The following is a 25813-nucleotide window of genomic DNA, read 5'->3' as shown; positions in this document are numbered from 1 at the left end:
ATTAAAGAACATATTAAAAATATGTAAATGAAAACACTAAGATATACATGTACATATGTCTATGTATATATGTATACATATATAAATCTGTGAGACACAAAGAAGCAATAAATTATATATCCTTAAACACTATCAATCAAAGAATATGCCCAAATAAATTAAATTCTCAGCCTAAAAATCTAGAAATACAAAAAAAAAAACTAAGTCAACAGAAAACAGAAAGAAGGTAAATAGAAGTTAATGCAGTTCTGACTCTTAGAATGTTAATGTTTCACAGACAAAAAAAGAAAGAAGAAAGAAGAGAAATGAATAAAACAAATAAGGACGGGTAGAAAATCCTACTGTTGAGCACAAACAAGTTTCAAATAGATAACATTTGAATGAGTAACACCAACTAATGGGATGTGAGTAACATCTAACTCAAATAACTGTTAAACATGGTTGGGGAGTAGTTGGACTATATGGCTTGAAGCTAAAGACAAAAAAGAACTCTAAGCAAATATTGAAACCTAATTAGCAGGTTTCCTTTCTTAGAGACCTGGGTTAGTAATAATGAAACTATTTTCTGTACTTTTATGATTATACTTTATATAAGTCAATATATTATAGATAACTGGAGCTTTGTTTGTCATTGGCAGACAGGAGAGTTTTAAACATGGAAAAGGACCAAACTAGAAGGAATTCTATCATTAGATTGGAATTAGAGATATCAGAGTGAATCCATAATTTGTAATATAGCTAGTTTGCTGTATAGATAGATACAGGTGTGTGTGCGTGCGTGTGTGTGCATGCACATGCACCCATGCACATATATTCCTCTTTATATCTATTTCTAGCTCTGTTTACTGAGAAAGACTAGGAGCAATGACCACCCTCCCACCCTGTGTAGTCATGACAACAAGTAGAATGAGATCTTGATCTCTAATAGCATTCTCCATTAAAAGTAACCAGGGCTTCTAGACGAAAAGGCTGATTCCAGTGTTACAGTAAAAGTACAAGATGAGCTTGAAATCTCTTGTGCTAGAAGTGAGGGTGGTGTTCAGAGAATAATATGGACAAGTCAAAAGGACACTTTGGTCACCACGGAGGAGCTTTCATTAGCCAAGAATGGAACAATTTGAGTATTAAAGTAATGACATAAAACTATAACTCATTGAATAAAAGAAATACATGAATTCACTTTGATATAAATTTTTAAGAATGAGAGAAGGGAAAATTCTTCCATTCAGTAGAAACCCAACTGATAAATGAAGAAATGATGGAGTTAGGAAATCACCATCAGCAACCATCATAACAATCAGTGAAGGTGAGAATTATCAGTGGATGCTAAAATGAGTAGCTGAATTTTTTTTTAGAAGACACAGAATATTTACAATCTCAAAGTAACAAGATAATTATTAATTACAATGTGAAATAATCAGCTCTATAGTCTAAAGAATTAGCAGAGACCAAATGATCAAAATTCACATCAACAGTAGTGATATAGATCAACAACATGTGCCTCCTGATATAATTCCCTGAAAAGGTCATTACTTCTGAGGTATTTCTGTTCAAGTTTCATAAGCTGAATCTAATCAAGAGGAAATATCAGACAAACCCAAATTGAGGGACGCTCTATGAATAACTGGCTTGTACTATTCCAAAATGTCAATATTATGAAACACAAAAAAAGAATGAGGAACTATTCCAGATGAAACTAAAAATACAACTGAATGAAATACATGGTCCTAAATTTTCTTTTGTTATATAGGCATTGGCACAGTTGGACAAATTTGAATAAGGTCTGTAGATTAGATAATTGCATAGATACTAACTCATTTGAATAATTTCCCTATGGTTGTTTAAGAGAATACCCTTGTTTTTAGGTATTACACAATAAACTATTTGTGGGCTAAGGGATATTATTCCTACTATTCTCAAATGTCTTGGAAAAACATATTATGCATGTGTATATTCAGAAAGAGGGAAAGAGATAAAATAGATACAGCATAATGTTAACACTTGAGGAACTTAGGTCAAGTGTACTTGTATTATTGTTATAACTTTTCAGAATAACTACAACTATGTCTAAATGGATGAAGACATGAATGAATTAATAAATAAAACCTTTCATCACCTCCCCTGCTACCATCTTGTTCCAAGTCTACCAAAATCTTCTGCCTGGATCATTGTCTCTCTGCCCCCTGTCAGTCTATTCTCAATAGGAGAGCCAGCATAATCCTTTGAAAGTATAAATCAGATCATGTTGCTGCTCTGCAGACAGCTATACTGAAGACCCTGGCCCTTTTGACACTGTGCTGAAATAACGTGTTCACATATCTTTTTCAACAACTGTAAATTTCATAAGAAAAGAGCTGCATTTGATTTACGTTTGCCTCATTTCCCCCTTGCCTATAGCTACACACCCACCAGAATACTGACACTTGATAAATATTTATTTTGTAAAATGAATGTATTTAACACCAATCATAGGGAAAGCACATGATCATGCATTTGCTATAATTTTTACCTATTTTACAAGTTTATTTGATGTTACATAATATTCCCTTAATTTGGTTCATGTTGCTTTGATTAAACCTATTTCACTTTTCCTGTCATTGCAGGACAATGATACAAGGCCGTTGACTTCAGAGTCCCACTTCATGTCTTTCTTTGCTGCCCAATCTGTCTGCAGCTCTTTCCATGGCTCAGAAATGTGCGTCCTGTGGACATTTTCTCTGAGCTCTCAATAAGTAGCACCTTTCTGATTCTTTGTGTGTGTGTGTGTGTATATATATATATAATGTGTCCTGTGTCATGGATATTTCTGTTCCTGAAGTTTAGACTACACCAGGGGAAGGAAGGAAAGGAAAGGGGCATTGAATATTTGGCTCATCCATTGTCTTTATATCTCAACTTTGCCAAACAAAAAACCCTTGTTATAGTTTCAAAATACATTAACATAAAAAATTAATTTAGACATAAGGGCTTATTTTATCATCTTTTGTAAATTCCTTATTTTTTTATAACTTTAGGATTTGATTTTTACCAAGGGCTTCTAACATGTGATATCTCTAGACTTCATCAAATTGTGAAACTAATTGTGCTTTCCAGATGACTGGCACTTTAAATTCTCCCTAGCTTTGCTATTAATGGTAAAAACACAAAGTCCCTCTTTTTTCTCTAAACTGGTCCAGGCTCCAAGCAGCTGTATTCTTGCTTCTCTGTTACTGATACAAGTGATCATTATATCTCCTCAATATGCCCATAAATTTTCAGCTCTCTATTATTCATTCTGCATTTCATGGCTATGTTCATTTGTAACTATTGACAAAAATGATTAATTATGGAAGTAGCAGCAGATTCACCATTTGTAAAATATATGCTAACACTAACAGTGTATTTGGTAGGGGAAATATGGAGCTAACTCTTGAAGATTCTGTTTCTATAATGCTGGACAAAGTGAGACACAAAAGGGCCAAGGAAGTAGATTAAAACCAAAAGAGCCACTCATCACCCTTGCTTCATATCTGTGGAATATTCCTGGGCCTTTTGCTTTGTCCATCCAACATGATCAACTTGATTCAAGGGTTTCTACTTGGCTTGGTATAGGTCTCCCACTCAACCCACCCTGAGACAAATACTTTGTAGGTCATTTACTTAGGATGTGAACTCAGAAAGCACACATACGGGAATGGGAAAAGTAAAACAAGGCAGAAGCCAGTAGAGTGTGTTATGAGTGCACTGTGAGCAGTTAGGACGATGACCCAGAGGTCCTTCTGAGGACCCTATGAGGAACCATATAAAACATGCTTCACAGTTGTCCCACTGGGGGACAGGAATGCCAGGCTATTTATCCACTGACTTCTATTTTGTCCCCAGAGACATGAACTTGAGCCTAGTAAACTGTGGCATCTAAGAAAACCCTCAGAGAAGGAAACCTCAGAGAGATGAAGATGGAACCCTTGAGGCAGGAAGTTGATAAGGGGCCTGGGAACTGTCCAGCAAGACTGCAGGTAAATAAGAGGTTATGCAGGAAGGCATTGATGGCATCTGCTACAGTCTCCTAGCTTTATTTTAGTGGCTGACCCAGTGTAAATGCATCATCTCTGAACACAGAGCTGTTCAATGGACACAGGTAGAATCAAATTCACTAAAAAAGTGTAAGTCATTGATAGAACTCTTTGTTTTTTCAGTATTGATTTCAGACTTCAAATTCATAACCATGGCACTAAGAAGCCAGTACTTCTTTATATAGTACATGTGAAATAATACATAAATTGACAAATGTTATTTGCAAGGTCAATCTATAATTCCAAAATAATATATAAGAATAAATGTGTTCAAGTTATATGTGTTTCCCTTTATTTTTCATTTCTGAGTGATGAATTTGTTTTCTCTTTGAAGGTTTGAATTAGGAGGGAAGGGCTAGAGAAGTGTGAGTGAGTCTTGTTTGTGGGATATCTCTGCATTTTCCAAGCTCCTATTCATTTTCCTTTCTCATTCTTTTCCTTTTTGTGTGTATGTGTGAATGCATTTGTTTCTCTCTCTCTTTCTCTCTCTCTCTTTTTTAAATCACATCCTCCTCTCTGCTATTATTCTAGTCCCAGCTACTGCCATCTTTTGCATAGGGGGGGGTACAATAGACACACATGATTTTTTTGCATCCACCACTGCTTTTCCCTCTCTATAACCTTTAGACTAATACAAAGTAAAGCCTTTTTTTTTTTGCTCAAAACTCTCTAATAGCTTCCACTTTCACCCTGAGTAAGGACTAAAGTCATCAAAATGACCTACAAGATAATGTAACTTGCCTCCACTCTTCCTGCCTACCAACACTTCTCTGGCTTCATTTCATATTTTCAAACTGCTGTTCCCCTTACTCATCTACTTCAGTTACCCCCTGATTATTCCTCAAACCTACACTGGGCATGCTCCCACCCCAGGGTTTTTGTACTGCATTTTTTTCCTCTGGAATACTCTTCCCCCAGATATCTATAAGGTTCCCTCTCTATCTTCTTTAGGCCTTTGTTCAAATTGCTCTTAATTGCTATTGTAACAACCCTTTTCTCCACCAGCCAAATATTTCTTATTTCTCTGATTATTTTCCTCTACATGTATCATCATCTGACATACTAGTTTTCCTTCTCATTTATTATGTGCTTCTCTCCAAAAATCTCTCCCCACAGCAGAGATTTTTGTCTGTTTTATTTTTATATTTTAATTACCGTAGCTATAGAACTTAGAATAGTGCTTGCTGCATATTAGGCATTTAATACTTATGCATTGATTGAGCACATTACATTCAGTAGTAGAGATTTGGGTATGTATTTCTATCTATATACATGATTTTTTTAAGTAACAAAATTCCTTTTCACATATAATATAGAAAGAATAAAATTATCCAGGACACCAGAAAAAAGCAGTTCCAATTTCACTACATCAGAGATATAGAAAATTCTTATTGAAGAATTCTCTTTATATATATATTAACATTTTATCAAATGGACATTAAATCAAAATCTTAGTTTGAAGCACTTAATATGAAATTAAAATTGGATATTGAGATATATGTAGTATTCACACAGATGCAGAAAGAGACTAAAGCATGCAAACACATTAAAAAATACTAATGGACAACCTAATGCCCATTTACTAAGCTGGGAATGCTGTAGCTTTGCATCATGGAATTGTGAGTGACTAAAAAGGCAAAGAAAATATTTCCTACATTTCTCACCATTTGCCCACTGACTCCTAGTCCTATGGTCTCTATAAACAAAGATATTTCTTATAAAAGTGTGATTCAAATCCCATAAGCCAATGCAAGACATATAATACATGATTTCTGCCTTGGAATTCTATGCCATATTCCTCACAAATTCACCATCATTTTCTACAGTCGGGTACTGTAAACTGCATAGAATAACTACCGAGAATATGGGGAAGACATGCATGGTTCAGTGTAATCTAAGAACTGAAGTACACTAGTGTGCTAGTTTGCTTGATCTTACACCATCATCTAGCCACAGACAGGTGCCACAAATCCCAGAAGATAGCTGGAAGAAAGTGGGCAAACTAGAGGGTTACATTACAACTAAAACCTATGTTATACATATATTTATAATACACATATAATTATATGCAATATAATGTAAGATTACATATGCTATATGTGATAATAATTAACTAAAAGAACACATTTAATCATTAAGAGAATTATAATAAATTTCAAGAAGCACTAATTTCCCAAGACAAAAAAGAAAAATTTAATAACTGAAATTCAGCCAAAAAAATGAACTACTTTGAATTTTAAAACAAAGAAACCAGTTAACCAACTAAATTTTTAAATTGCCCAAAATTTTATGTCAGATAACTTAAACATCAATCCCAGAATATGTAAAAATAAATGTCAATGGTAGCCTGCATAGCAAACATGCCTAAAATATAGATAAAGCATTCTAATGGTCTCATAAATTATATAATTATATATTAAAATATTGACAAGATAATTTTAGCCTATCTAATTTGATAAAATCAAAGTGACAAGAGTATGGGAAAGTAGGCACATTCATGGAGTGTTGGAGGGAATACATAAGTAACTATGGTCAACATTTTATACAGTCTTCATCAATATGATTTAAATGTTTTTTAAAACTGTAGATTGCAACACCTCTAAATACATCTCAATGAAATGACAACTGAAAAAAGGCACCTGAAAAGATGCTTTCTGCATTCTTGTTTAGAGTACCAAATACTAACAATCCAAACATCCATTAGTAAGAGATTATTCAAGCAAACAGTGATGCATCTACTTAATTAATTATAATGTATCCATGATACATCAATAATGAGAGTGAGAATATGTACATATTTATATTTAAAATATTCAATATGTATTACTGAGTGAAGACAAATTAACTTATGCATTACTAGGTATGGCACAATATTACTATTGTGGCTGTAGGAATTTTGTTTTATTAGTTTTTAAAGATTTTATTTATTTATTCATGAGAGACACAGAGAGAGGCAGAGACACTGACTGAGGGATGAAGAAGGCTCCTCACAGGGAGCCCAATGTGGGACTCAATCCTGGCACTGAGACCAGGACCTGTGCCAAAGACAGATGCTCAACCACTGAGCCACCCAGGCGTCCGGGATGTAGGAATTTTAATTTAAACAATATCTATAGCATTTAAAAATCTGAAAGGTTATAATAGTAAAATTGTATAATTAGTCACCTTTAGGGTTGCTTTTAGTATTTTTGAAAAGTCCACATTTTCTATATTGAACAAAATCTTACTTTTGTAGTAAAAAAGATTAAAAAGCAAGAATCAATTGAACTGTGGCATAACTCCCCCTTGAAGTAGATGGAACTTTAACCAGATATCCAAAGTCCAAAGATACCCAGCCTTTAGATAGACAGGGATTTGGGAATCAGCAACAACAAACCAAAATGGGGAAAGGCTGAAAGGAAAAAATGAAAATAAAGATGATTCCTTAAAGAAGACTCAAGGAGATTTCCCTTTTGGGATTAAGCTTTTATGTTGTATACTACATAGTTAGGATCTGTTTCATAGCTTTATGTTCTCTTTCATTGAGTTATCAATCTTTCTTTAGTTTTATATTTCATTGTAATTTTTAATTTTAGTTTAAAACCTAGTACACTAGTTTTCCTTATCAATCTTTGTTGTTGTTTTCTCAGTTTTATCAAATGCTCTTCCAGATATGAAGATTATAATCAGTTTGTCAATTTCCCAAAACACCAAAAACAAAAAAGTTATCAGGATCTTCCTTAGAATTCATTAAACCTATAACTTTATAAAGTAGTTAAGTGGTATGTTTGTCACTCTTGATCAAAGAACTTGGCATGTCCTTACATGCATGTCAACATTTATTTACCTAAATATAAATAAAAATATAATTTTTATTCTTTTTCTTTTAAAGATTTATTTATTTATGAGAGAGAGAGAGAGAGAGAGAGAGAGAGAGAGAGAGAGAGAGAGAGGCAGAGACACAGGAGGAGGGAGAAGCAGGCTCCATGCTGGGAGCCCGACGTGGGACTCGATCCCAGGACTCCAGGATTGCGCCCTGGGCCAAAGGCAGGCACTAAACCACTGAGCCACCCAGGGGTCCCCCTATAAGTTTTATTCTTATATCTGACACAAAAACTTTGTTTATGGAGTATATGTTTTATGCGGTGAATTTTCATTTTTTAACTTTTGTTTTTGTTTTGCCAGCAAAGAGGACACCTACTGTCTTAATTTAATTGTGCTGGACTACCTTTATGACATTTTAATTAGTTCTTCGTTTTTTAGGATTTTCCAAATAGATTTCTGGAAAAAGTTATCTTTTAATCTATTTTTTTCTATGTTACTGAAATAGTAAAATGATAAATAATAGTGAGACAAAGACAAAACAGGTCTAAAGACGGTTTGTTAATGACTTTGCAAAGAAGCAGGTTTTAGATCAACAAATTCTATTTTCTCCTCCCCCATTAGGTTATTCTTTAGTCTTTATTATTTTCTAACCGCTATTTTAGTTAATTTCATTGCAGTATTCCTAATATTGTAAAGTGACGTTTTATTTTCAGGCTTTCTTGAGCAGTAATAAAACCATTTAACACTATAACTTTTTCCTAAGTATATTTTTGAGTTGTTGTTGCTCATAAATTCCTCATTATAATTTTAAGATGCTGTTACTCTTTGACCCATAAGTAATTTAGGATGAACATACATACAAACATATGCTCAAGTAGTAAAGTAAATGTTTTCCTTCGGTTTATAAGTCTTCATAAGTGCTATGGTTCATGGGTTCCTTTTCATTGTTGATTTGTGCTTTCTAATTATATTCATTCAGTATCTAATAAGCTACCTTTAATAATTTGGAATTATTTGGGTTTTGATGTGTGTATCCTTTAGGATTCATGAACATAAGCAACAGAAATTTATTTTGCTAACTACTACCCATCATTCCCCCAAAAGAGAAAAAAAATTAGTTTGCTAAAAAAATTGTAAGAACTAAAGCAACTAAGTAATATTAAACATTGTAAAATTTCTGAGAATCTGGCTAAGACACTTCCTCTAATTAGGGACTCTCAAAAATACTTCAACTGCAATTTCCTACTTGGTCCTCTGCCTCTGCATTATTCTCTCCAAATTCAAAGTTCTAGAAAGGCATGCCCATTTGCTAACTTCCCAGCAGCCACAAAAACAAACTAACAAAAATGAACAAGAACAAAAACAGACAAACAAGAAAGAACTTTTCAGTCTGGCCTCATGCCAAATTTCATACATTGCTAGCTTTTCCCCAGATGAGAATGTTTCTTGGATGCTAGGTAGTAAAGTAATAAAAGGCCTGAGTATAACTAATGGTCAAAAAATGATTATATGGAGTGTTCATGATTATCCATTAGAAATGCATTTTAACTAACTGTTAATAATTTCTCTACATAACAAGAAGTGTAGCTTTACCTTACACTGATCACAACCACAGTAGGATGCCAGAAACACTTGCCAAAAAATGCTGCATTTAATTTCTAGTTTCATCAATGGTACCTAAAAATTATAATTAAGATGTAGTGCTACAATTAATTCAAAGTTAAGACTATCTTGAAGTACAGCCAAGTCATCATTATTGACGCTTTAATAGGTTGAATGTATAAAAGAATAAATAACAAGTGACAAGATTATTCCCAAGTAATTTCTATATGTTAAAGTGAAATTAGGGGACTACAAGCAGGATAGGTCAAACAAACACCACAGGGATGGTGGAATTACAAATTGATGCAATGAATTACAGTCACTGAGTTCTTGAAAGTGACAGACAAAACACTGGGTAAAGTAATCTGCAGTGCAATTGTTCAATTTCATTAAGCACCATTTAACTCATCAACCAAAAAGACAGAACTGCAAATCATGAGAAGACTTGCCACTAGCATTCTTAGCTACCAATCAAGGGAAAAAGCTTCATTTTTGACTTCAAAATACATATTCCCAGTGTTAACGTTGTGATTTAATTATTATTTATGTGTAAAAAGAAAATACTGAACTTTACAGGTGTTGAACACCATGCCTTACTAGATACAACTAGAAAGTGACAAAATCTGGATTCAAACTCCATTCTATTAGACTTAGAAATCTACATTTTCTCTACAGAGTAGTCAAGGCAAAAAGGGTAGAGGCAATACACTGGGATTTACTTTTGGTCAAACAAGCTCTATGATTAAGGTGTCCTCAATATTCTTACAGGAAAATCCTATAGGACCTACTGAATTCAAATAGGCCTCCCTCTGAAATTTTTTTTTCCAAGAGACCATATCTAGGTTCTATCACATCTAAAAAAGATGACATTCATGCCTCTTCTTTGGCTTTAACTTCCCAACAATCATCTATCCGTATAATTTCACTGGCAATATGAATAAAAGTAAGAAACAGTCATTTATATTATTCAAAGAGAAATGAAAGAAAAATCTCTGTTTAACTTTGGAATATGTTATATAAATTTTTACAAGGATATACAGGGATACATACAAGGATAACTAAATAATTTTATTCTTACTCTTTCCTAAGAAAATATATTATAATAAAGGAAGCAAGGTGATGAAGCTGAATTAGATTTACAGGTATTCATTTTATTGGGACACTACCATACTCAGTGTCATAGATGTTTACAAATGCCTTTCAATAACCAAGTTTTGTTAATGTCATTAAATAACAGAGATAATTTGTAGCAGTTAAGGGACATGGCCTTTCATGCCAGAAGGAACAGGATCACAATCTTTTATTATTTTTTTAAGATTTATTTGAGAGAGATAGAGAGAGAGAGAGAGAGAGAGAGAGAGAGAGAGAGAACAAGAGGGCAAAAGGAGAGGGGGAGAGACTCTCAAGCAGACTCTGTGCTGAGTGCAGAGCCCAACACAGGGCTCAATCTCACAATACTGAGATCACGACCAGAGCCAGAACCAAGAATCTGATGCTTAACCAGTTATGCCACCCAGATGTCCCAGGGTTGCAATCTTAAGACCACCACTTATAGCTGTGGACCTTTGTTTTTATATATTTATTCAAGAGATAGATAACATGAGAGAGGGATCACTAGCAGGGAGGGAGGGTAGAAGGAGAAGCAGACTCCCTCTACCTGAGCAGGGAGCTCACTGCAGGACTTGATCCCAGGACCCTGGGACCATGACCTCAGTTGAAGGTAGATGCTTAATGGATTGAACCACGCAGGTGCCCAAGGTGTGGACCTCTGAAAAACTTAAACACCTCTGATAGTCATTGTCTTCATCTATAATATGGTGAACATAGTTTCTAACATGCAATAATTGTTTATGATGTTTAAATCATGTGTCGAATCTACCTAACAAAATAAACACTAGCTATTCTTATTATAGCTATTACTAAGGAACACAAGAAATGAATTGTCTGTACCTAAATATCATACACTCCTAGATAATAATATCTCTACTAATAACATACTTTCAAATTGATACAGATTACCATTTCAGCAATGAATAAAAATTGAGTAAGCATATGGGGAAAAGCTTTTGAGGTTAGGCTCCTGTTATTTTTATTCAAAGGATAAGTTTTTAATATCTGGTATTTTTCTTTTGGATTGGTCTCTCCAACACTAGAATGCAATCCAATCCAGACAATTCAATATAAAAGACAAAGTAAAGGGGTGCCTTAGTCATGACAAGAGTAAGGTGTTATTGAGAATATTTAACTTTTTCTAAGGAATTGGTTAGAGATGTTACTTATTGTTATGCCCACATACACCACAACTTTACATCTTTATTAGATTAAATGTAAATAAACTACATGAAGTATGAAGGAGTTACCTCTAACTTACAGAACTGAAATAATGGCATAAAACTGATCTGTATGTTTCAGTTAGAAACACATAATCATTGTTTCTATTGAAATATGACATTTTTTTCAAAGCCTGGAACCTATATACAAAAGTCTCTAGTCTTTCCACTGCTGGCCACTGTAATGCTATTTTTGTTAACCAAAAAGATAAGAGAAAAAAAGAACGATATATTTGTGATATGTATGCAAAGATTTTATGTGTTGTGGATGAGATATATAAAGAAACACAGCATTTTAGGAGTTAAAGTACAATCTTTTGAAATCTTAGTGTAATCAGATTTAAAATTAAATAAATTAATTAACTTCTTTAATATGTGATTTTTTTAATTGTGTGTTAAAATACTTAGTTTTTAGTCTTTAGAAAACAGTGGATTTTTCAAGTAAAATGCTTTCTGGAATAAAAAAAAAATCTGATGAATGTTTTTTTCCCCCTTCCCTCTCTTCCTTCCAAAATCTACTGAGCCTCTGTTTGCCAACAATTGCAAAATTAAAGAAAGCTCACAGTTACATGACAGACAAATATGAGTAGGTAAACAACTAAACAACTATATCAGCTGTTATAAGAATCTCTGAAATATATTACGTTATTATATTAGTCAATCCTCTAAGCACTTACGATTAGTCATTTAATCCCCATCATACCTTTACGTGATAGGTACTACTACCATCTACATTTCACAAATGAGGAAATCGAGGCACAAAGATTTTAGACAATTATGGCCATACTGCACTACTAGTAAGCAGCAGAATTTGAGTTTGAATCTAGTCAGAATGTGTACTACTACTGTGCTATACTGTCTGATATAACGACAAGATAATTCGGGATGTAAACCCAGGATTCTATAGAAACACAACTGAATACATTTATTTTCTCAAATATATCTGTTTGTACCACATTGCCTGTATCTGAGAACTTCTGATTAGTTTATAAGGGCAATCAATCAACTTCAGGATGAGAAAAATGCCTAGCAAAATTTTAACAAAAATGCCTTTGCATAAATGGTGGATGAATTTAAACATCCAGTATCCAGGTTGATAGCTACAGACCAGGCACTTTTTCCCTTAGAGTTTTTTTTTTTTTTTTTTATCTGTGAGGCATCATTTGCAGCTCTGATGGTTGCTAAATCCTCGCAATAGATCTGACTTGTGAATTACTGAATTACTGTGGTAACCTAATATTTTGGGAAATATAGGCATATTAAATCACTGTTTCTCCTTGAAATGTCATTTTAACACTATTCTAATTTTCAGTGAGAACCAACAAAAATTAGACGCCACAAAATAATAATACAGAGTTGAGGTTGGAGAGTAAGCCTGCTTCTTGATTCTGCCACTGGCCAATTGGCTGACCTTGGGCAACATATTCTACTCCTTTAAGCTTTTGTTTTTTCAATTTCTAATATAGACAATGATGTTAATTCCAGTAAGCATTACATAGATGATGCAGGTAGAGTGATGGCACATAGGAGGCATCCGATCAGTATTAGCCATAAAATCACATCTTGGAATAGTGAGCTTTTGTGAAAAACAAACACACAAAACCCCAAAGCTATAGTTATATACAACAATAACTACAGTATTTTAAAATAACTTGTCTTTGTGTGTGTGTGTGTGTGTGTATATATATATATATATATATATATATATATATATATATATCTTTATTACCACTGCATAGCAATTAGTAGATGATGTGCTCACTAATGGCAGGGACTCTGTCACAGTCAACAATCCAGAACCTAGGGTTTTGTCGGGCACAAAGATCTTCAATAAAGATTACTAAATTGAAAGTGCCTGAGGAATAAAACCTAGAGAAAGAAGGTGCAAGCTTTGCATTTACTTTCCCAATCTAGCTTCTGAATAATGCAAGTCTCCTCTGAGAATTCACCAGCTTCCATCTGGGGAAACCGACACGTGTATGCAGGGTACAGGTTAAACTACGGAGTTGACAATGGGCTAGGCACCAGACAGGACTTAAAAGTAAAAGGTTTTTTGGTGAGTTTCTAGCTTCCCTACTTTATCCAAATTCACAGTGACCAGTTACTGGGTATTTTGGCTAAAGCTAAGTCAGGACAACATTGTATGCTGGATAAGAGCCTGCAGTTAGTCTAGGGGTCAAGGCATAGCCACCAAAGGCATCCTGGCCACAAACTCTCTGTGTCTGATTCATCACAAGAGACTCTGCCTGTTGCCAGGCCAGCTCTGAACAACTCAGAGACATATTACTCATCCTATTCTATGTTTTGCTATACAGTGATCACATTCTTTAAAAATAATCAGACAGCTTAATGTTTTCATTAGATTTGTGAATGACTAATAATCTCATGCCATTTATTTTAAATGGGCTTCCAAATTACTGATGTATGTTGGGATTTTTTTTTCACGTCACTTTTTGAGAGGGCATTGTAAGTTTTCATTAAATGTCCTATATTATACATCATTTTCTGGCAATGTTACAATCTTATTTTTCAATTTTAATAAAAAAAACTTCACTGTTTCATAACTTCGAGGGAAAGAATACTTTCTGCATGTAGTCCTATAAAACAGAGCAAGTTCATGAGTTTTCAAACTGCAGGCTACTTAACAGCCTCCATTTGGTAATTATAGAGATTTATATCCGTCTCCTCATCCCCACAAAATTCAGAGCTGATCTGTCCGGTTGACTTAGAGACTGACTCAGAGGTCTCTACATTCATTATCTTTGACAATAAGCTGTTAGATTAGGTTAATGATTTAAGACTAGTATATGTTTGGAAATGGGAGAAAGAGGTTTAAAATTAATTTATAGGAATATAATCCACTGGTCATTTTCATGTTTCATCAGAAGATATTTTAGAGGATGTCTCAATAGTAATTGATCACATTGAGGTGACAAAATGGACTGTCCTTGCTTTACTAAGAAGAGAAGGAAGTCATTCATCTCCCTTTAGGCTCAGACTTTCAGTATAATCAGACAGTTTATCATTTATCAAGGAATTAACACACACTCTAAAAGTTATAAAGAAGAAGTACACGGGCACACTACAGATGAGGTTCATGTTACAAGTCCAAACAATGCCATCCATATTGAAATGTTGTGTAGTTTTTATTCTCACATCCAAGAAACTATAGCTACCCTGTTTTTTTAATAGCTCTTAATATTCAACTACAAAAATACATTTCTTCTTTAACTCCTTCATGAACTATCAGGATGGTTCATAGAGCTAATAATTTCATATGAGAGTCACAACATATAACATGTACTTTTAAAAAGCTGTAAAAATAAATAAAAAGCTGTAATTTTTTAAAATCTGTTTTTCAAGGTTTTGTGTTTTAAATAAGTGAGATGGATCTGAAACAAAATCACTGGAACTGCCTAATATAACGTTAGTAAAACCATTCTGTTTAATTCTAAAGTTGTTGCTGTATTGATACAGGAGAGCTTGGTTCTTGTCTCATAGAGTTGAAGAATGAATCTCACTGACAACAGAAAGTGAGCAAAGCCATAGAAGTTTATTAAGCAGAGATACAAAGAAAGCTCTCAAATGTGAGAGGGGTCAAGATAGGGTTGCCACAGGAGATTTTTATGGTCTTTTATAGGAAACTGACCAGGGAGCTTGGTAAATTTCTTGTCAATATCAGGGTGGATTTGTAAATATCATGTCTATATTTAAAAGAAACATGGTGGACATGTAACAAACAAGATATTTTTTTTTTTTGTAAATATCATGAGCACAAACAACCAGTTCACTTCTCTCTGGTTAATATCACCTCCATAACATTTCTTTACATCTGGGATTTCTGTGATTACTTAGTAGCCCTTATAGGGGGATACTCTCTAATGCTTTGGAGCTAGGGAGCCAGGTTTATTTTTCTGTTTTTACTGTCTTATCTCTGTTATCTTGGAGTGGGTAGGAGCCTGACTCTGGGACCTTTCCTTATCTTTCTCTGCCTAGCCCTGTCTGCCCCTAACTCGCTCCTACATCAATATATTACTTGTAGATTTTCATATTAATACTTTGGTTCATAACTTGTATTGTTTAATTATTAATAACAAAATAAGTGAATTTCCCTTTGGTTTACATCCTAATTCTATATTACAAAATATCAATTTAAATATATATACTTTACCATCTGTTTTGAAAATGTTTTCAAAAAAAAAAGAAAATGTTTTCAGGAAGTAAACTCATTGGATTAATTTTATTTCTCATCAATGATGCATTTACTATTATTTATGAATGACATTTAATTTACATCAAAATATTTTAATTAACTTTTCATTGATTTTATTAATTAACTTTTAGAAATTTATTTATTAAGATTTATTTATTTTTTTAATTTTTTTATTTATTTATGATAGGCACACAGTGAAAGAGAGAGAGGCAGAGACACAGGCAGAGGGAGAAGCAGGCTCCATGCACCAGGAGCCCAACATGGGATTCGATCCCAGGTCTCCAGGATCACGCCCTGGGCCAAAGGCAGGCGCCAAACCGCTGCACCACCCGGGGATCCCCAGATTTATTTCTTTATTTAGGAGAGAGGGTGTGTGTGTGCATGAACACACAAACAGGGGTAGGGGCAGAGGGAGGGAGAGAGAGAATCTGCTGCAGTCTTCCCATTGAGCCCAGAGCCTGATGCAGGGCTCAATCTTAGGGCTCTGAGATCATGACTGGAGCTGAAATCAAGAGTCAGATGCTTTTATTGGTGGGTAGGGCCTACACTTACACCAGATGTCTTCCTGAAGACCACTGCTGGGGCCACAGTTGGACTTGTGTGTGTGGTGTGTTCTCCCTGGGACAGGAGTCACTTTGGAGTGGTTCTGACCCCTTCAGGGCTACTTGCACACTGCCTGACTTATGACAGCAGTTTGGATGGGCTTTGGCCAAGGACCTTTGGAGGGGGCAGGTCCACTAGAGAATACAGGGATAGGGCATGTGGTGTTAGCAGGTTTGTGCAGGTCTATTATGGGAGGAGATCTGGAGCTGCTTTAGAAAACTCCTGCTACAGGAGGAGGGGCAAGATGGCGGAAGAGCAGGGTCCCCAAATCACCTGTCCCCACCAAATTACCTAGATAACCTTCAAACCATCCTGAAAATCTACGAATTCGGCCTGAGATGTAAAGAGAGACCAGCTGGAATGCTACAGTGAGAAGAGTTCGCGCTTCTATCAAGGTAGGAAGACGGGGAAAAAGAAATAAAGGAACAAAAGGCCTCCGAGGGGGAGGGGCCCCGCGAGGAGCCGGGCTGAGGCCGGGGCGAGTGTCCCCAGGACAGGAGAGCCCCGTCCCGGAGGAGCAGGAGCTGCACCAACCTTCCCGGGCAGGCGGAAAGGGGCTCGCAGGGAGGTGGAGCAGGACCCAGGAGGGCGGGGATGCTCTCGGGCTCCCGGGGACACTAACAGACACCTGCGAGCGCAGGAGAGTGCGCCGAGCTCCCTAAGGGCTGCAGCGCGCACGGAGGGACCGACCGGAGCAGCTCGGAGGGGCTCGGGAGCGGCTCCAGGGAGGGGGCTGCGGGGCGGGAGCGCGAATCCACCAGCGCAGGCCCCGGAGCACAGGGCGCCGGGACACAGCCCAGGATCCGGCCTCCCTCGGGACTGGCAGAGGCCGGGAGGGCCCAGGACAGCAAGGACGCTCCTGCCCCGAGCTGAGCAGATCAGCGGCCCCGCCCCGGAGCCTCCAGGCCCTGCGGACGGAGAACCGAGAGCCCCGAGCCCTGTAGTTCCTGCGAGGCTGAATCCAGGCTTCCAGAGTTGCCATAGCAACTGCGGCTGATCCTCCTGGGGCCCCACGGGGTAAACAACCCCCGCTGAGCCCTGCAGCAGGCAGGGGTAGAGCAGCTCCCCCAAGTGCTAACACCTGAGAATCAGCACAGCAGGCCCCTCCCCCAGAAGACCAGCTAGAGGGACCAGTGATACTCCCCCGTGTTCCAATACAACTTGTTTTTGGCCACTCTGCACTGAGCAAAATGACTAGAAGGAAAACCTCACTTCAAAGGAAAGAATCAGAAACAGCCCTCTCTCCCACAGAGTTACAAAATCTGGATTACACTTCAATGTCAGAAAGCCAATTCAGAAGCACCATTATACAGCTACTGGTGGCTCTAGAAAAAAAGCATTAAGGCCTCACGAGACTTCATGACTGCAGAATTTAGATCCAATCAGGCAGAAATTAAAAATCAATTGAATGAGATGCAATCCAAACTAGAAGTCCTAACGACGAGGGTTAACGAGGTGGAAGAACGAGTGAGTGACATAGAAGACAAGTTAATGGCAAAGAGGGAAACTGAGGAAAAAAGAGACAATCAATTAAGGGACCATGAAGACAGATTAAGGCAAATAAATGACACTCTAAGGAAGAAAAACCTACGTTTAATTGGGGTTCCCGAGGGCGCCGAAAGGGACAGAGGGCCAGAATATGTATTTGAACAAATCCTAGCTGAAAACTTTCCCGGTCTGGGAAGGGAAACAGGCATTCAGGTCCAGGAAATAGAGAGATCCCCCCCTAAAATCAATAAAAACCATTCAACACCTCGACATCTAATAGTGAAGCTTGCAAATTCCAAAGATAAAGAGAAGATCCTTAAAGCAGCAAGAGACAAGAAGTCCCTGACTTTCATGGGGAGGAATATTAGGGTAACAGCAGACCTCTCCACAGAGACCTGGCAGGCCAGAAAGGGCTGGCAGGATATATTCAGGGTCCTAAATGAGAAGAACATGCAACCAAGAATACTTTATCCAGCAAGGCTCTCATTCAAAATGGAAGGAGAGATAAAGAGCTTCCAAGACAGGCAGGAACTGAAAGAATATGTGACCTCCAAACCAGCTCTGCAAGAAATTTTAAGGGGGACTCTTAAAACTCCCCTTTAAGAAGAAGTTCAAGTAACTCTGAACGTGAATGGGCTTAATGACCCCATCAAAAGGCGCAGAGTTTCAGACTGGATAAAAAAACAGGACCCATCTATTTGCTGTCTACAAGAGACTCATTTTAGACAGAAGGACACCTACAACCTGAAAATAAAAGGTTGGAGAACCATTTACCATTCAAATGGTTCTCAAAATATACCCTAAAAACTACAGAACACTTCTGAAAGAAATTGAGGAAGACACAAAGAGATGGAAAAATATTCCATGCTCATGGATTGGCAGAATTAATATTGTGAAAATGTCAATGTTACCCAGGGCAATTTACACGTATAATGCAATCCCTATCAAAATACCATGGACTTTCTTCAGAGACTTAGAACAAATTATTTTAAGATTTGTGTGGAATCAGAAAAGACCCCAAACAGCCAGGGGAATTTTAAAAAAAGAAAACCATATCTGGGGGCATCACAATGCCAGATTTCAGGTTGTACTACAAAGCTGTGTTCATCAAGACAGTGTGGTACTGGCACAAAAACAGACATATAGATCAATGGAACAGAACAGAGAACCCAGAAGTGGACCCTGAACTTTATGCTCAACTAATATACGATAAAGGAGGAAAGACGATCCACTAGAAGAAAGACAGTCTCTTCAATAAATGGTGCTGGGAAAATTGGACATCCACATGCAGAAGAATGAAACTGGACCACTCTCTTGCACCATACACAAAGATAAACTCAAAATAGATGAAAGATCTAAATGTGAGACAAGATTCCATCAAAATCCCAGAGAAGAACTCAGGCAACACCCTTTTTGAACTTGGCCACAGTAACCGGAGAAGGACAAACAGTGTATGTTCTCATTCATTTGGGGAATATGAATAATAGCGAAAGGGAATATAAGGGAAGGGAGAAGAAATGTGTGAGAAATATCAGAAAGGGAGACAGAACATAAAGACTTCTAACTCTGGGAAATGAACTAGGGGTGGTGGAGGGGGAGGAGGGTGAGGGGTGGGGGTGAATGAGTGACGGGCACTGAGGGGTACACTTGACGGGATGAGCACTGGGTGTTATTCTGTATGTTGGTAAATTGAACACCAATAAAAATTAATTTATAAAAAAAAAAATCAAAAAAAAAAAAAAGAAAGAAAACTCCTGCTACAGAGATGGAGGGGTTAAGTCTGCAGTAGAGTAGGGGAATTAGGATCCTGTTGCAAGATACCTGCAAGGTCCATATCTGCTGTGGCAGGGGACCTGCAGACTCCCTGATGAGGCTTGCTATGTTAAACAACTGAGCCACCCAGAAGCCCTCTAGTATTAATTAATTTAAAGCTAGCATGCAGAGTAATATAAATTTTAATTTGCCATTAAACCAATTTAAGATATATATTTATATGGATTAAAGAGATACTTTTGGGACTCACAACCTTTCTATGCACATACATCTAAGTCAGTGCTATGCTGCTGTATCCTAAAGACCCTGTGCTGTGCTGAATTTCTTTTTTCTGCTCTCACAGATAGCACGGGGAATAACAATACAAGAAGGGCTTGCAACATCAGGTAGGAAGGTCATCATCAGTACACAACTCTGTGCATTTAAGGCAGATATGTCAAGGCAACTTCTCTTAATAAGAACAGTTTTACTTCCAAGCATTAGTGCTTCAGTTTTTCATATGAGAGAAAATAAGAGACATGTTTTCTGAGAATACTCAGTTATGGCACTTTTGGGGAGGGGTGAACCCCTAAAATCAAGAGAAAATGAACATAAATTTAGGTCACTGCTAAATTAATATTTTCTCTGTGGGTTTTCCTTTACCAATTGCTTTTATATGCACTTCACATCTAAGTATTTAGGCTAAATGCATTTGAAAATCTTGCTTTTCCATTGATGCTCCATTAGCAGGAGTGAACTCTGCGGTATCAGAGTCTAAGCTATTCTAAAGCAAAGAGGAGGTTGCAGGACCTACGTACTCACCAACAAATCATTCTGATTTTATTCTTAAGTCATGTCTGACACTCTTTTCCCTCAGTGCCTTTTGACTTCTGCTTCAGCAGAAGTTGATGTCTAAGGCATTTGTAGCTTTTTTTTTTCTTTTCTGTAATGTGTGAACCTGAGGACTTCTTGTTCTCTATTCATCCCAAATTGATTTGTCTCAGAGGACTAAATAGGGCCTACCAAATTGAATCGGATTGCTATTCCCACCATCTGTATGTTCAGCATCATATTCCTTTGTTGATGTTAGTCATGTGTCTTATATGGGAAGATAAATGGGAGAAATTTTAAGTTGTATTTCTTCAGTGACCCAGGAATCAGAAACTATGGATATTTCTTCTTTTTTTGTATAGTCTCCTGGAGTCCTTGTTTTCTTTGTTATCCTCATTAAATGTTGCTAAGAAAGGATATGGAGATTCTGTTTTACATATCTTGGCATTTCTCAAATTACTAAAAGCTGTGCTCAATAAACCTCTGTGTGCTCTTCTTTCCTCCATCTTCAATCCCTTTCTCTCCCCTTGCTCCTTCTTTACACAAATAAGCATGTTGTTCGCTGTCTGAACAGAGGAGGATCCTTTGTTTTTGATTCCAGAGCTACAGTCTTTTCTCCTTTTCATCTTCATATCCAAAGTGTTTAGAAAATCCAGTTGCTATCTTCTGTCCCCATTTCTTTACATCTATTTTTCTGTTAAAGCAACAGTGACCTAGGACTATCTAGTTTCAACACTGAAAATCTCATAACCCAGGAGATTGCTCAGTCTTGGACAAACTGACACAGCTAGTCACCTTATATACAATAACCCATAATCTCTACCTCCAGTCACTCTTCAAATTCTGAGAGTTGGGGAGCCTGGGTGGTTCACTTGGTTAAATGTCTGACTTCAGCTTGGGTCATGATCTCGGGGTGCTAGGATTAAGCTCTGTGCCCCCCCAATACACACACACACACACACACACACACACACACACACACACTGGTCAGGCTCCCTGCTCAGTGAGGAGTCTGCTTTTCCTTCTCCCTCCGCCTTTCCTCCCAGCTTGTGTTCTCTCTTTCTCTCTCAAATAAATAAAATACTTTTAAAAAGAACAAAGTCTGAGAGTTAAAACTCCTGTATTTAATATATTCTCCTCTATTTTTTTTTGCAATCTCCCAGTTCAAATTCCCATCCACTCATAGCCTATTGTACCAGCTTCCTCAATAAAACTGACTCCCTTACTCAACTACCATATTATATTAATCTTTATAAAAGGCAAATTTTATTATGCTACCCTGATTCCTTCACATTCTAATAGATTCCCTCTGAAACACTATAAAACCTGAATCGGATACTTTACAATCTTGTCCTTGCCTATTTGTATACTCTTGCCTGCCATATCTTTTTTCCTCCATAAGCTCTGTTCATATATTTCATTATTCCTGCAATATGCTATTGCAGTCTCACATTCCTACTCCTTTGTACATGCACTACTGGTTCCCAGAATCCACCCTTCTCAAGACTACCTGATATATCCTATTTATCGTCCACATCTAAGCTCAAGCACAGACTCCTCTTGGAATCCATCCATGGTCTTTCAAGCAGATAATAGTTCTTGCTTTCCTCCTGTACCTTATATATTCTTTCCATTTAAAAACATACCTCACTGCATTAAGATAGTCTGTTTCTCTTTGCTACAAGACCCTTAAGGAGAAGTACTATGTGTTCCCCTTTCATATTCCCTATACCAGCAGAGTTTCTATGTCAATAAGTAATTGCTGAATTAATGTCTTATGAAGTAATTGCATTATTTTTATAACTCTTAAATTTAGGAGGCAGGGTGGATAAAAGTATATAAGCAAGATCTTGTAAATAGAAACTTACCACCATTCTTTTATCCTCCATGCCCTTGCACAATTATTTTATAAGTTGTATCCAGTATCTAAAGAATGACCAAGAAAGATTAGACTTAAAACCTAGAAAAAGGTTGATAATTTGCTTACTGTTCTTGCATCCCATATAGACAGGGACTTATCTGCAGAACCTGTGAGAAGAGTGTTGGAGCAAGGAAAAAACTCAATGCTGTTCACAGAATCTGTATGTCCGTACAAAGTGCATCTGCATCTTTCACTGTATAGAGAGAAACGAAGAGTTCATGTTTTAGGAGTTAGCACCTAAATGTTTCTTCTAACTCTACACAATGCTAATGAAGATAATTTAAGTACTTGAGGCATGAAGTAGTTTTATAAATGGCAAAAATGTACATGAACCACATTTTAAAGGGAAATTCTATAGTCATCTTCTATCCTAAGCACTATATAGAATTAGCAGCATAAAACTGACTAAATTTAAGTTAACTTCAGTTTATAAAGTCACTTGGTAAAGCCATCTTTATACTGTTCATTTACTCTGTCTCATGAAAGGACTACATAATAATTGTTCCCATCTAATAAAGGAATATACTAAGAAAAGAAAATAATGAAATATAAGTGTTTAGGCTTCATCCTAAACCCGCTGAATCAGAAACTCTGAGGTTGGGGCTTAATAATCTGTAGTTTAAAACTTTTCCAGGTATTTTGGATGCATGGTGAAGTTTGAGAACCACTGATCTAAACTATTAGAAATAACTGAGAAGGAAAGAAAACTCCAGTTTTGCCTTTTGCCAATTTATCAAAGGATTTTTTTTTAATGAACAGGATATATACAGAGCAGTACTATTCCTTGTTTGTAATGCTTAATTGCTTTTAATGAACTTTCCAAACCTATTTTAAAATAGAAAAGAGTAGAAGCAGGATAATTAATAATGATGAGAACACAGGAGTCAATATAAGCACATTTCCAATATGATAACCAATTAGTTAAGGTCTGATCAATTGGCTTCTCTCTGGCTTAAGCCATGTCATATTCGGTTAGTATGGTGTACTGGGAAAACCTCTGCAATGGGAGCTAGGAGACTGAGTTCCAATCCTAACTTTGACAAGAACTAGCAGAGTGACCATGGTCAAGTTACTCAATCAGTGACAGCAATCTTTCCTATGAGAATGAGATTACTTAATTTGATGTACAGAGAGTGCCAATCCAGCTACAACATTCTAAGATTCATTGAATGAATGAATTATATTTGAATTATATTTCAAACTTTGAGTTTGAAAATATAAAGTTTGAAGTTTGAAAATATAAAGTTTGAAAATATAAAGGGGAAAGGAAGAAGTCAAACAGTACAGCATCTAAGAACTGTTCGGAGCAAAGTTTGTTCCTCCTTACTTGATTTTTGGCATTTTTTAAAAAATGAAGAGATACTAAGATTGATGTGTATGTTAATATGTATGTGGGTTACTCAGTGACACTCTCTTTTATGGAAACTTTCTATATAAAGATTAAATATTATATTAATATCAGGAACAAGGAAATAAAATTAATAAATTCATTAATAGGGCCACTTTGTAATTGTGTCTTTATCTCAATATTTCTGAGAGATCTTGATAGTAGTTTGATTATTAAAGTTGATGATATGTGTCAATATATATCAGAGGTCAACAAACCATGGTCCATGGTCCTATTTTTGCAAATACTGTTTAAGTAGAATATGCCAATTTGTTTACACATACCTATTGCTGCTTTCCCACTACAATAGCAGAGTTGCATAGTTTTAAGAGAGACCACGTGGTTCACAAGCTTAAAATATTTAATACCCGGTGCTTTAAGAAAATATATTTGGATATTAATAAATATGCTTGGATTTTACTTATTATAGTTTTTCTTTTGAGATTAGTGCTAAAACATACGGAATAAATTACTTTTTTATTTTTAAGGAATTATTGATTTTGTAGAAAATTTATCTGCTATTTTCTAATGATTTCCAAAATATAAGTACAAAACATTTTTTAAAGGTTTATACTCCAAAGCCCACACTATTGAAATAGTCATCTTTAACTCTTAGAATAATTGTTCCAGAACAGTAATTGTTCTCCATAGTTCTAAGGAGAGACAGAGGTTTACAAAAAATAAGAAGTATGAATTTATTTTATTAAGGTGGTAAATTATTGGGGCATCTGGGTGGCTCAGTCAGTTAAACATGCGACTCTTGATGTTGGAGCAGGTCATGATCTTGGGATCACACTGTGTTGGGCTCCACACTGAACATGATATCTGTTTAAGATTCTCTCTTTGCTACTCCCTCTACTTGCATTCATATTCTTTCTCTCACTCAAAAAAAATAGTGAAATAACAGTAATATAGAATTTAATCATAAAACAAAACAAGCAGAATTAAAGGCATTGCTCCATCAAGTAAATATTTATTATGAGATATCATTCCCTAAAAGACATCCTAACATTAAGACAAAAATATTAAATTTTTTATTTTTTTCACTTATAGAAAAGTACAATTTAAAAAGGGAATGAACAAATGTATAATTCCTCCCACTTTTCTTTTACCAACCTCCCAAAACTTTAAAATCATATTGTTAATATTACAACATCAAAAATCATGACACGTATTTGGTCAATCATCACAAATCTCATAGTTATTTAGTGCCCCCCATTCCGTCCTCCCAGTTTTTATTTAATATATATTTAAATTAATCCTCTGCACCCATACTTTTTACATTTTCTTGATCATTCGGTACTTCAAGAGGAATTTTGACTGGCTATAATACCTGACTCCATCAGTTCTCAAATTTTTGTAAAGAAATATTCCACTCTTTGTACCATGGGCAAAGTCTGAGGACAACCTAATCTCTCTTCCCATCTCTGCCCAACTACGAATGATTTGCTTTCACTGTATCTTTAGTTTTTTCTCTTCCATTTATTCCATTTTTTTCTTCTTTAGAAACACCAACAATGTTTTATTTTTATTTTGTCTCTTTCTGCCTATACATTTAACATTTTGACTATGATACTTAGATCTTTATTTTTTCATTTTACACAGCTGTTCTTTATAAGTCTCAATTGTGTTTATTTTTATTTGTGTGTGTGTGAAGTATCAAAAGCTTTTATATATGTTTTCTACTTCATTTACTTCCTAATATTTCTTAGTCTACATTTCATATGTATGTACTATCTTATAAAATCATAATGGAATGCTTTAGCACTTTTGATGTTTTATTATAGAAAATACATTTTAAAATAGCACTTCTGTAATTTTTGAAAATAT

The 25813-nt window shown here is 36.0% G+C and overlaps 1 protein-coding gene across 1 annotated transcript in view; it reads right to left on the bottom strand.

The window, feature by feature from the left end:
• The window catches only part of SPAG16 (sperm associated antigen 16), a 925123-nt gene that overhangs the window by 333669 nt on the left and 565641 nt on the right, over positions 1-25813 (bottom strand). Inside the window, exon 13 of the mRNA XM_055345436.1 lies at positions 22663-22789. Coding sequence (XP_055201411.1) covers positions 22663-22789 — 127 coding nt within the window. The remainder of the gene's footprint in view (positions 1-22662; positions 22790-25813) is intronic.

This window comes from Nyctereutes procyonoides, unplaced genomic scaffold (assembly GCF_905146905.1).
Source record: "Nyctereutes procyonoides isolate TBG_1078 unplaced genomic scaffold, NYPRO_anot_genome, whole genome shotgun sequence".
Lineage (NCBI taxonomy): Eukaryota > Metazoa > Chordata > Mammalia > Carnivora > Canidae > Nyctereutes > Nyctereutes procyonoides.
This window is presented reverse-complemented; position numbering and strand designations above follow the sequence as displayed.